The following is a 12239-nucleotide window of genomic DNA, read 5'->3' on the forward strand; positions in this document are numbered from 1 at the left end:
CCTGGAAAGAAGTTTTTTGAGAAAGGCTAATCATAAAGCTTGATCTTGTCAGAAAGTTCCATATTTTAGATCTTTCGAGATCGTCCAATTAATGCCATCCATGAATACCACGGAGTTTTGCCTCACTACCTCACTGCCTTTGCTTGGTTCATACCCGTCATGGGCCCACAACATATTTCTCAGTCACTTTAAATACTGACCGCTAAATTATATGTGCTCCCACTTTGCCTTCAAAAGTGTGAACATCCCAGGCTTCTTACCGAGATCAAGATGCCTCTTTAGTCAGGGCAAACTTTCCCGATGGTCGAAAAACCCTCCGATCTGTTTCCTGCATTATTCTCACCCGTGATCCCTTTGAAATAACAAACAGCTACGAGATCTCACCACACGACAGAATACGAAGCAAACTATTCTTTGAATACAATTCATTAATGGCGAGAAGGACTTTTGTATGTACATCCAGACCACGTCTTACATATCTATGTACAATTCGGGCATTATCATTCAAATCATCACGCCCAACTCTAAGCCTTCCAACAGTACTTAGTAAAACAAGCATTACAAGCACTCGGTAAGCGCCACGCAGTATCTTGCATGATCGCACATCCCAAACATGTCGCCCACTCCTTGCTGTTGTTCTGGCTCATGACAGCTGCGCCGTTGTCAATGACCTGCTTGCTTGCTGCAGCATCAAACTGCATGCGGCTGGTGTCGACGTTGCCTCCTGCAGCGGTTGCACTGTAATTTGGCACCCAGACAACAGTCGCCTTGGACTTGTCTCCGCAGCCGAAGAACACTGGACCGGAAGTCTTGTTTGCTGCGAGGAGAACAGATGATTCGGGGACGAATGGCATCTTGGTAAGACCAGCTGCTTGGGCTGCGAGGTAGGTTGCGTGCATCTCCTTGCCGGATGGGTAGTTGTTGTTGCCATCAGTGTTGTCGCTGACGATGATGATGCTGATGTTTCGTTGTGGGAGGAGCATAGGGAAGATGGGGTTGATCTGTCCAGATTCGCCACCATCGACCATGGAGAGGGTGGCCTGAGACTTGACGAGAGGGGCTGAAGAGAGGTTGAAGAATGGGTTTGGCCATGCGGCAAAGAGATCGGAGACTTGGGTGAACTGGATGGCTGGAATAACTGCTGGGAGAGCACCGACTGCTGCGTTGGTGGCTGCCGCAGTCTCCGATACCTCGATACTCTCTGTAAGTTGACAGAAGTTGGCGATGAGAGGTTCCGAAACGTTGAAGCCGATTCCGGGGTCCTGGAAGAGCGAAGAGGAAGTTCCAGCAATGAATCCGAGATTCTCATAGGCAGTCGTGCATTTTCCTGCAGTTGCTGGCTTGCCACCGCTAAGGGATGTACCGAGGTACTTGGTTGGGGTGAACGATGCAATTCTGCTGTCCCAGGATCCCGTCTCATAAGGTGTGAATTCCCAGAAGGGTGCGTCTGCTGGTGGTAGGCAGGATTCTCCGCCGAGATCCACATGTTGTGCCAAGATGATGGGATATGGGGCGGAGAAGGATTTGAAGTTCGACTTGGTGGTTACTTGAGAGAGAAGATTGTCTACCCCACCATTGGCACCAGGTAGGATGACATATGAGATGAGTCGAGACCATGCATCTGCAATGGTACCACGGAATCCCTGTGCTTCTTTCAGGAGTAAATCGTTGCTGATGGTATTGTAGACTTCAGTTTGTTTTCCGAGAGGATTGAAAAGTCCATTGGCGAGGCCAGTCTTCCAGCTGGAATTGTAAAGACTGGAGATCGTTGGGAAGTTGTTGGCGATGATGGAAGAGAGCAACCAAGACCCACCAGATAAGCCAGAGTGGTGGGAGATTGCTTGATATAAACCACTGGTGCTGACTTTCGTATCACGAGAGTCGAGAGCCTGTACAGTCCCTGCTCCAGAGAGGGTCGCTCGGAAGCCGCCACCACTGCTGGTCAACGCAATGGTCGGCATGTCACAATCCAACGAGTTTACGAATGATGGATTGGCCTTCAATAGCCATGCTGCTAGTGCCAAGTCTGCTTTCGCCTTCCGGATCACGCGGTAGGTCTCTTCGCTATCAGAAAGTCCGCTTGATGTAGATCGGACGAGGGGTGTCGTAGGACATGATGTCGCAACGGGCGCATACGATGATGTGGCACTCGCAATGAAGGAGGCGACAGCCAGAGGGATGGCGATGGAGAAACGCATACTGGGTGAGGTGCGATGGCAGCGGACAAGAACGGCGAGGTATCGATGTCTGAACTTGGACCGTGGAAAGGTAGCTGAAGAGAGAAGAGGCAAAGGAAGCTTGACCTACCTTTCTACTTGTACTAAGTGGCCATGCTGCATGTTAATTTCTTTACCTCGGTGAGGGGTTCGTGATAATGCATTCTGAGATTTCCATGGAGGGGTTGAACCTGCATTGGGATAACACCTCCCCCAAGTGGTTGTAGCTCCGGAGTACCTGCAATATCGCCACTCCACAGGAAATGTGGAGCAATTATTGAAAATCATTTTTGTGCTTACTGAACAATCGTTGTAATGTTAAATGCTCAGGCTTTCTTTGAGGCGAAGCAAATTCTGCTACCTCTACGAAATGGTATCTTGGAAGAAGCTCGGTACAGCGTTTGATCAATTCATCGAAAGGCCAAGGACCTGTCGGCTTCTGGTACTTTGGCTGAAGAAATTTGTTTGAGAATTTAGTAGGCTTGCACTAGTAGAGAATTGATACTCCGTAGATGAAGTGCATCCATATAAAGGGAATGAGGAAGCGAAAGTGGAAACCCATACCCATAAACCTGTATGATCGTCAACATCAGCTCATCCCCGGCCAGGGTCTGCTGATCCTAAACTCGCGGACGTCTGAACCTTCTAGATGAGACAGGGATCAAGGATGCTATCGATACAGTGGAAGAAATAGTGGATATGTTTAGAGTTGTGCAATCGCTGAGACACACAACCCGAGCTGTGATCCAGATAAGCGAAATACAATAGCTGAACAGCAACTTTCATCCTCATATGTGCTGGAAGTGTGGCAACGGCATTTCACACAAGAAATGCGGAAATAATTACTTTGTACAGTACAACAACTTGCCACTCCGGGTGGAGGCGAACCGAAGTGGAGGGAAAAAATAATTGTGCCGCACCACCGGTGCAGTTTTCCTAATAAGGGTAGCTCAAGCCCTCAACGCCGGGATCTTAAGATTTCAAACTGTCCTGTCCCACTTCAAGCAATTCCATGCGACTTCAGTTCCTATTATCCATGCAATTCGGTCAGAATGGTGAAAATCTCAAAAGCACACCTTCAATTGCCGAAAGCCTATTTCTATAGCTGCAGCCACACCAAAACATAGTCGGGACAAATGAAAGCCACGATTCATCTACCTACTTTAGCACCGGAGAATCCCATTGCTAAAATTTTGAAGATGCACAACATACAGCCCGCTGCCACCGTTGACAGAAATTTCCGCCCAAGACTTCGCCGTAACGAACGATTCATTCCGTTGTTCTAACAAAGTCTGGACTCGTCCATGTGGACCTCATCCTCAGAGCGGTGGTACCTGCATCGGCTGCATCCGCATTTCCATCTCCTAGTCAAACATTGGGATGGCGGAGTGGGTCTCCAAGCCTCGCCACAAGGAGTTACGATTCATGCGCGATAAAGGATTCTATCCACATCCACGTTTCTAGTCTCGGGACAAGCCAGGTTGAGAAGCTTCCTATCGATACGCTTGTCCGTAAGCTTGGTTCTCAGCTGCAATGATGCAAAATCGGTTTTCTAGTTCCGAACGTACCAAAGTACGTCCACGGACGGTTCTAGGCTGGACACTAGAACTTCTCAACTGACGGGACATATTTGACAGATACTTGTACCCACCGGCCCCCTATCGAACCGGTCTGATGTTGTTGATCTCTCGAGGTTGAGCTTCGGGAAAGTATATAGTTGTGTTCACGACTCGAGACCTCTCCATTCTCGATTCCGGATCTCCATAGCGCTGATACATGGCCCCTCAATCGTTGTCGATCTGAGATCCAAGGTTGACTGCTTCCAAGGAGTGATCTTCTTCACATACTTTCTCTGGGGGATCGGTGCCGCCAGACGAGAATGGGGTATACCAATGAGGGCAATGGCCCAGCCTTGTTGACCGCATGTATTGTTGCCATCGTTTTGACGTGGGTATTCTTCGGGGTACGGATTTACACGAGGCTTTTTATGACCAAGATATGGAAAATCGAGGATTGGTGTTTTGTTGCGACTCAGGTACGTTATTTCGTGCCAACGAAGAACACCATATGTAAGAGAGGACTAGAACAGATTATAAACTAACAGATCTATCTCAGGCGTCATTTACGATCTATGTGATTGTTGCATTGCAATCAACCCTCCATGGAAATGGACAGAGAAACAAAGACATCGCGCAGGGCGACATTCCCATCGCTATGCAAGTACGAATGATCGCATTCTGCACCGTCTTCCCTTGCTAATATCCAACAGTACTTTTTTGCTGGTGAACTTCTCTACATCATCACATCCTTTTTTATGCGCCTGTCCATCGGCATCTTCATCCTACGAATCATGACACAGAAAAGCTATATATGGATCATCCGTGCAACGCTCATTCTTATCACACTCGCAACCGTGATGAACTTCTTCTACACCATTTTCCAATGCGCGCCGATCAAGTACTTTTGGCTGCAGTTCTCGGGGCTCAAGGGGAAGTGTCTACCGGCACCACAGGTTCAGGCTTTGAGTATTGCCTTCTCGGCTGTTTCCGCCGCGGCGGACATTATCTTCGGAGTTTTGCCGATCTTTGTGTTGTGGAATCTGCAGATGAACAGGAAGGCGAAGATCATAGTGGGCGCACTGCTTTGCGTGGGTATCGTGTGAGTGATTACTTCCGTCTTCACCGTCGTTTAGAATTTGTAAGGCTTACTGACAAAATCACACAGTGCTGGACTTACCGTCATCGTCCGTATAAAATACATCGTTGATGTTTCTCTCACCGAGGACTTCATGTTCGCAACTGCAGTAAGTACCTCAATCTTGAATCTCTGGCTCCAAAGTCCCAAGAGCCTCAGCGTACCTCTTTGCCGCTGCTACTTACCCCATACTCACCGAACCATAACTGACGTTGCTTTTTTTCTCAGAACGTATCCCTGTGGGCGATGATCGAGCCCGCCATAGCAATCTGCTGCATGTCCGCCTCCACCTGGCGACCGCTCTTCCGCTCCCTCCGCGAGAAAACCACCGTCCCATCAGGAGGCGGCTATTTCCACGCGAGCAGCAACAACCACACCCACAGAGACACCAAACTAACGAGCAATTTCTTCTCGAGATCTACGAAATCAGGCCAGAACAACACGTTCCCCTTGAGTCGGAGTCACAATGGATATATGCGGAGTATTGACGACAACGATAAGGAGACCGGCAGTTATGATGACTCGATTGCGTTGAGGAGCTTGGAGCATGGGAATGGGATGAGTGTTGTGAGTGGTGGTGGGGGAGATGGAGATACGTTTCACCATGGAAACGAGGATGGGGGACCGAAGGGAATATTGACGAGTACGACTGTGGAGATAACGAGGCAGTACCGAGGAGGGGAGAGGAGAGGGGATGATAGTGTATGAATAAGGGAGGGTTTGGAAAGGGGCTATGACTGCTATGTATAATGATTTTCGGTATATATGATTCCTGTATGCTGTGTATTTACAGTTAGGAGAAATCGGACAGGACGAAATGCGAGTGCTTGTCTATTTAGATTTCTGGTTTTGACTTCAAGTTATAGATCAGTTGATATCTCCCAAACATCGTTGAACAGATACGCTCGTTTTGTTAGTTGTCTTGCTGTATTATCCGTTCCATTCTGTCTCAGCAACCTGCATCCTACAGAAAACAAATAGTAAAATTAGAAGCAGCGCAACCGTGGATCTAGCCACCGAAAGTCCTCGAAAAGCTCCAGGATTTGGAACTCTGGTCTTCCCCTGGATTACAAAAGATAACACCGCTACAGAACACCCTAAGGCAATTGCAAAGGTGTACCCATCCATTCTAGATGCATCTCGAAGACTATTGTGCCGCCAATAGTAATTCCGGCCCATTCGGCATCGACAGCAGACTGCAGCACAAGTACGATGAGCGAAGGTCCAAGAGGCCAGATATAGCGTTATAGTGCTGTTGGGGCATTTCCTACTCTACCTTATTTTGGCAGATCTACAAGGAGATCAAGGTCTCGAAGGCAAAATCCGGCAACGGGGCACCATGCAGGGGAAGTTCAACTGAACAGTCAACGGAGAGGAGCTAAAGGAAAATCCGAGTGGCCGTGGAAATAGCCCAAAATCGTCATCACTCAAGATTCAGTCCGTAGTGTTGACTCGTGTCTTTTCAGGTACCGAGACTGAGGTCGCCACCACTTGTATCGAGAAGAATTTCTTCCCAGTAGATAGCCAAGAAATGTTGACAGTTAAGCGAGGGTCAGCGAGAATGTAAACAAGGTCATTCGTCCCAAAGTCGAAGCAGAGAATGTAGACTGTTGGGGTTAGGGAACGATGGAAAATGGAACATCGTGCGGTAGGAGGTTAAACTACGACGGTCTATGAGGCCCAGTCTTTTCAGCAGGCCCAATTACTTGGACAGCGGCTTGGCAGTGACACAATAATCAACTCCTCGTTTTGAATGATTTTCAAGCATTAAATACCGCTTCCTCAAATATACCTGCGCGATCTTCCATGTCATGGTTATTGTATCACTGGCTACACAATAAATCGAAGTGCTGGACAGCTGCCAGAGAACACCGCCCCCTTCTGACCCATTCACTTCCCCCCAAACTCCAAAACAGCCGCGCTCGAATCTGGCACCTCCACACTCACCACTCCCTCTCCCCTCCCATCCTCCACCACCTCCACCGCCTCACCAACCGTGACATTCCGCAACCTCACCGGTTTCCCCTCATCCAACTCCCAATTATAACTCCACCCATCCCAAGTAACACCCGTAATAGCATCACTCCCATTGGCCCACAAGCGCTTAACATCCACCTTCTCCCTGCTTCCACAATACCCCGGGACCTGAAACCTATAAATCCTACTCTGCCTCTTCTCCGGATTAAGTATCGCCGTAGTCCCATTAACAGTATAATTATACGCCCTCATATTAACCACCGCAATCCTCTCCAACCTCCCACCGCCACCTCCAAACACCGCATACGCCGCCTCCAACTCCCCTTCCAACTCCAAATGCACAACCCTCACCTCCCCCCTCGTTCCATTCTCACTCCCACTACCTACCCTCCCAATCACCGCCGCAGCAGCAACCTGTCCATAATAGGGCGGTTTCGTACCGATGCTCGTCTTATTGGTGCTGATAGGCTGCCAGGCCGCATACCGGTAATCCGTGCCCATGTGCATATGCACGCGTCTGATGCCGACTGCTGCGCAGTAGAGATTGAAATCTAGGTTCCAGAGGGCGGCGCCGAAGGAGTTGGAGAGGCCGGGTTTGCCTTGATTGTAGAGGGAGTTTGTTTCGCCGAGGATAAAGGGGATGTCTTTGGGGAGGAGGGGAGGATTGGTGGTGGTGAGGTCGGTGAGGAGGGCGACTTGGGAGGAGATGGAGAGGCGGGTTTTGGTGTGGTTGAGGAGGGTGTTTTGGAGGGTTATGCCGGGTTGGGTGGCGCCGCCGATGTAGCTGTTGATTTCTAGATGTCAGCTTGATCAAATATAAAAACCGAAATACTTCACCAGCTGAGAATATGAATAGTTTGGAAATAAGACGTACTTATGCGACGAAAAAATCCTCACATCCCCATCCCTATTCAGCCCCTCCCTCCATGCAACCACCGGCTTCAACCTATTATTCGTGCCCGCAAAACTCGGCGCCAAATACCCATACCTACCTCCCTCCAGCATCTCCGGACAATACCTCTCCAACTGTCCCCTGATCGCTCTCGTCCCATTCACCCACTGCTCCACAAAGGTCCCCTCATCCCACCCAGACGGCCTCACCGGCCCCTGCGCAGAAGTAGAGTACAAATCCGGTTCATTCCCATACTCCCACCAAAGCAACTTCCCCTCGCCACCACCACCACCACTACCCAGCGCCTTACAAGCCAGCGGCACGGTATCAAGGAGCGTCTGCCAGCCTTCAGGGTGAGAGGTGTTCCCGCCGAGACCGAGGTTGAAGCCGTGGATGAATTTTGTGTCTGGGAAGGTGGCGTAGGAGTCGAAGAAGGAGGGCCCGATGGAGATTGTGGTCGGGTAGTCTGGGGAGCGGGAGGGGTCGTAGGAGCCATTGACGGGGGCGGAGAGGAGGGTGGCGTTGTAGAGGGCGTAGTCTTGGGTGTTGCCTCCGACGCGGATGTAGGGTTTTGTGCCGGTTAGGTTGCCGAGGTTGTTGAGGAGGTTGTTGGAGAATGTGTTGGGGGAGGAGGGTGAGCCTGTGTTTTGTTTTTGTGTATGAGAAGTGTGAGTGTGAGTGTGTAGGGGGAGGGTGGGATGGGTAAGAAACTTACCGGCGAAGTCGGGGAAGAAGACGAATTCGATGGAGTAGCTGATGAAAGCTTCTAAAATAGGTGGAGCTGCATTTGACGGCGGTGAACTCGGAACAACTACAACTGAATTGGCGGTTCCAGATGCGAAAGCAAGCTGTCGACAGCAACTAGCTAAAGCCAGGTAACCACCTATTCCAGTCATCATGCGTTTTGTCCTATCTCAGTCTGCTCTGGAAGACAAAATAAAGCTGCGGATGAGACGGATATATATGACACCCTCATCTGTACCTTGCAGATCGGTGCTACGAAGTAAAGTAAGGCCGAAGCCCAACTCTAAATCAAGCTTCGTGCTTCTGAGCTGTCATGCTGATTGATGGTGGATAAATGGAATGAAGTGTAACATTGCATCGCGGGGTATTTTGGTGCAGGGTGCGTGCAGGTGATCGTCGACACTCGAGCGGCGATCTTGAACATTGAAGGAAACAACCGTGTTGGCCAGTGAGAAGCCCTGATGTTGAAGAGCATTTGCTGACTTCAAGCAATCTCACAGCACAGCAGGGTGGTTATTTTTGTGGGGAGCCCGAATGAAAAAAGAATAGAGTTCCGTATTCCATATCCTCGTGGAATGGAAGCTTGGAAATGACTTTCGGAGAACTCGGGATTGCTAAACCGTCGAAAACGTGATGTGATGAGTGCAGAAGCTGTCGAAGAACATGAGAAATATACACGAGGGAGGCTGGCAACACATGTGAACGGTGATCCGGTCAACAGCATACTCAATGCCACTGGCGCAGAACCCTGTCCCGCGATGTCACAGCTGAGTAAAATCCCATAACCAACGAAAGAACCGCGATAAAGAGGGATGTCATGTACAAAGTTATATTTCCCTTCAGCACAGCCAGCAGAACCGCTACAAGCCAGCTCCTTATACACACCAAGCCAAAGTCCTTATCCAGAGCTCTCCATAGAGCTATTGAGGTACAAGCACCGCAAGTAAACCCATTTCAAGCAACCAAACTCCAGTGCTAATGCCGACCAAGTAATCATTTTTCCATCCCAAACTCCAAATCCATCGAATCAAGCCGCCCCTGTTGAAGGCTTCTCCTCGCTGACTGGTGTCGGGGCGATTCGTCTTCTCTTCTTATCATGGCTTCCATCCTCTCTCTCGCTCTCACTTGCATCTCGCTTGACACCACTCTGACTCCCAGACGTGCTGCCAGGTGTTTGGGGAGGCGTCGACATCGGGATGCTGCTAACGAAACCAACTCCGCCGGCGGTGACGCTCGGAATACTACTTCCAACCAGGGTCGGATTGCTGATTATTTGTCCCGGAGCATATGACGACTGAGTGGCAATCGAGGAAGTGGAGTTGGATCGAGTGGGTGATGATGGTCGGATGTTGGGTTGGGGAGGGGGTGATGGTGCAGCCAAGCCAGTGGATGATGTGCGGTGGTGACTGTGGGGAAATGGTGAAGGTGGAGCAATCGAGGTAGGGGTTGCCATCGGGGTATTTTGCGAAGAAGAAACAGCTGTCAGAGATGGTTGCTTTGCCGTGGGTATATCACCGACGTATTTCTCCCCCAGCTCACCAGGAGCAAAGGTAAGAGTGGAGCAGAACCCATCAGACGAGGTCATGAGTAGAGTCAAACCATCATTAGACCTAAAACGTTAGCTTGGCACGAAATGATGGGAGGAAAAACTCACCAAGTCAGATCAGTAAAAGTTGCACAGTGAAGATTGCTCACTATGCAAAGCGGAGTCTGCTGTTGAGTGTCGTACATCAGAACAGAGTCTTCTGTAGCCACCGCGTATATCATCCGATATGGAAGGGAGAAGGCCATCGTTGGGCCAGGGGTGGCACTTGAATTCGTATCCACTTCTAAAGCCTTGGGCTTTGGTGAAGAGGTAGGTCCAGACGGGTCAGTCTGTGGTACAAGTGGTGGAGGCTCCATTACAGACTGGACAGCCGGTTCTGGAAGAGCAGACATCGTATCCTCCGAGGAAGTATCAATTGTTATATGTTTCGTTGGCGGAGAAGCTTTCCGGCTGGTGTAATACACTGGAGAGCATTTCACCACCACCGAAGGTTTCTTATGTCCTGGAAGATGTGCGATGGGCGGTTTGTTGATTCCCCCTCTCGTATAGATGTAGACCGTATTGATAACCTCGTACATCGTCTTGGCTGTCTCCTCCAGCCCTTTCAATTGTGATTGATATTGTCCGGCTGGCGTAAAGAGAAGACTTCCGTCCGGCGTGAAGGTCAACCTGCGAAAAAAAGACTTCAGAGTATCGTTGGAGTAGATATGGGCATTCTTCACTGCCGAACCCATGCTGTACGGTTTTGGCGAGGCTTCCATTGGCATCACGGCAGGAAGAGGTAACGAGGGAGCTGGTGAGGCCGATCTTCGCATAGACATCGCTGGAGAAGCAGCGCCAAAAGAGGATCGTCTACTGTGGCTGATCGTACTCGGAGGATTCATTGGCAGAGCCAGAGAAGTTGGTGTTCCTGGACATGAAGGTACTGGAGATCCAATATTGCCAATCTCTGCAGCGAATTGTGCTCGTAAGTCCATGCTTGGAGGAGCAGGACTATGCGACGAGATTCTCCGACCTGGCAGATCCATCTTCATGTTCGTTCCAATCTTCCTAGGCTCTTCATCCCGATTGTCCAGCGTGTACAGGCCCTCCTTCGTCTTCAGCGTGTAGATATGAACGGATCGATCGGAGGACTGTGTTGCGATGTACTCGTTGAGCGGATCCCAGGCCACCCCTTGGACATAATGTTGGTGTTCAGCAATCTGCCGTATCAATTGTCCAGTTTGGGCATTGTAAATCCTCGCAACATTGTCCATGCTTCCAGTAATGAAGTAAATCCCATCTGGTGACCATGCCAAATCGTATATCTCGTGTCCAGAAGACCGGCACATGTGTTTCGTCCTCCAAGTCTCCTTATCCTCGATTCCCTCCTCTCCAAATCTGGGTTTCGCATTTTTCGCATCCAGAACCCAAGTAATAACATTTCCATCGTCGCCAGCTGAAGCTAGAACATCTCCTGGAGGGTGTTAGTGTCTGCCAGTAACCTGGACCAACTGCCTACCTCGCGGAGCCCATCGTACAACATTGACAGTCTGCGAGTGTTTTGCCATTGTGCAGAGATATTCCACTTTTCTATCCTCTCCTTCCGAGTCCAACCTCCATAGCTATCTGCAGTCAGCATAGGCAAGCTTATCCGACCATCTTCTGCCTTACCCGAACATTGTTGTCTCCTCCGCCAGTTGCCAATCGCCCTTTTCCATGGGGTTGAAAGTCCGCGGAGTATATGGGGGCATTCTCGGCATGCCAGTTGACGATTATGGGTGATGCCTTCATGGTGGATGTGATTGGGAGCTCTGACAGCTGCCGTCGAGGAAATCAGGCGGCAGCAGGGCTGTTTCTATCTGAGGTGAGACCTTCCGTGCGCTGTGGTCGAATGAATCTTTGATTGGGATGGATCTCGAAGGGTTTTGTATATATCGAAGGAATCTGTCGTGTGCCGTGGTTTGGAAGGGGATGCGGAGTGCTCAGAGTGCCAGGTTTGAGCTTGGGGAAGCTCTGGTATCGACAATTAGTGCTTGGCGTTATTGTGTTTGTAGAATTGATGGATTGACTGATGGATAGGCCGTGATATTCGTAAGTGGAAATCGAGTGAGTTGGTTTCCGTATTGTTGAAGTATGTGCGGAGGGGGAATACGGGAGGCAGGTTTGCAGTCGAGGTTGAATGAGGAGG

At 49.8% G+C, this 12239-nt stretch overlaps 4 protein-coding genes across 4 annotated transcripts; 1 reads left to right on the forward strand and 3 right to left on the reverse strand.

Annotated features, from left to right (window-relative positions):
* Positions 1–121: 121 nt before the first annotated feature.
* ONS95_013580 (uncharacterized protein) lies at positions 122–3062 on the reverse strand. The gene is made up of 2 exons (XM_058507216.1): positions 2781–3062; positions 122–2667 (listed from the first exon to the last, which is right to left on the reverse strand). The coding sequence occupies exon 2, from the start codon at positions 2196–2198 to the stop codon at positions 525–527; it is 1674 nt and encodes a 557-aa protein (XP_058356385.1). The 5' UTR covers positions 2199–2667; positions 2781–3062; the 3' UTR covers positions 122–524.
* A 146-nt stretch (positions 3063–3208) lies between these two features.
* Positions 3209–5856, forward strand: ONS95_013581 (uncharacterized protein). The gene is made up of 6 exons (XM_058507217.1): positions 3209–3788; positions 3854–4251; positions 4332–4436; positions 4486–4874; positions 4941–5019; positions 5139–5856. Exons 2-6 carry the CDS (start codon positions 4096–4098, stop codon positions 5616–5618), a joined length of 1209 nt encoding a protein of 402 aa, XP_058356386.1. The 5' UTR covers positions 3209–3788; positions 3854–4095; the 3' UTR covers positions 5619–5856.
* A 398-nt stretch (positions 5857–6254) lies between these two features.
* ONS95_013582 (uncharacterized protein) lies at positions 6255–8678 on the reverse strand (the record flags this gene model as incomplete). Its single annotated transcript, XM_058507218.1, has 3 exons — positions 6255–7671; positions 7762–8419; positions 8495–8678. The coding sequence occupies 3 exons, from the start codon at positions 8676–8678 to the stop codon at positions 6801–6803; spliced, it is 1713 nt and encodes a 570-aa protein (XP_058356387.1). The 3' UTR covers positions 6255–6800.
* Positions 8679–9550: 872 nt separating this feature from the next.
* On the reverse strand, positions 9551–11842 carry ONS95_013583 (uncharacterized protein; the record flags this gene model as incomplete). Its single annotated transcript, XM_058507219.1, has 4 exons — positions 9551–10133; positions 10178–11525; positions 11571–11673; positions 11723–11842. The coding sequence occupies 4 exons, from the start codon at positions 11840–11842 to the stop codon at positions 9551–9553; spliced, it is 2154 nt and encodes a 717-aa protein (XP_058356388.1).
* Between the last annotated feature and the right edge of the window lie 397 nt (positions 11843–12239).

Source organism: Cadophora gregata (assembly GCF_030347475.1).
Source record: "Cadophora gregata isolate MNR1 chromosome Unknown scaffold_8, whole genome shotgun sequence".
Classification (NCBI taxonomy): Eukaryota; Fungi; Ascomycota; class Leotiomycetes; order Helotiales; family Ploettnerulaceae; genus Cadophora; species Cadophora gregata.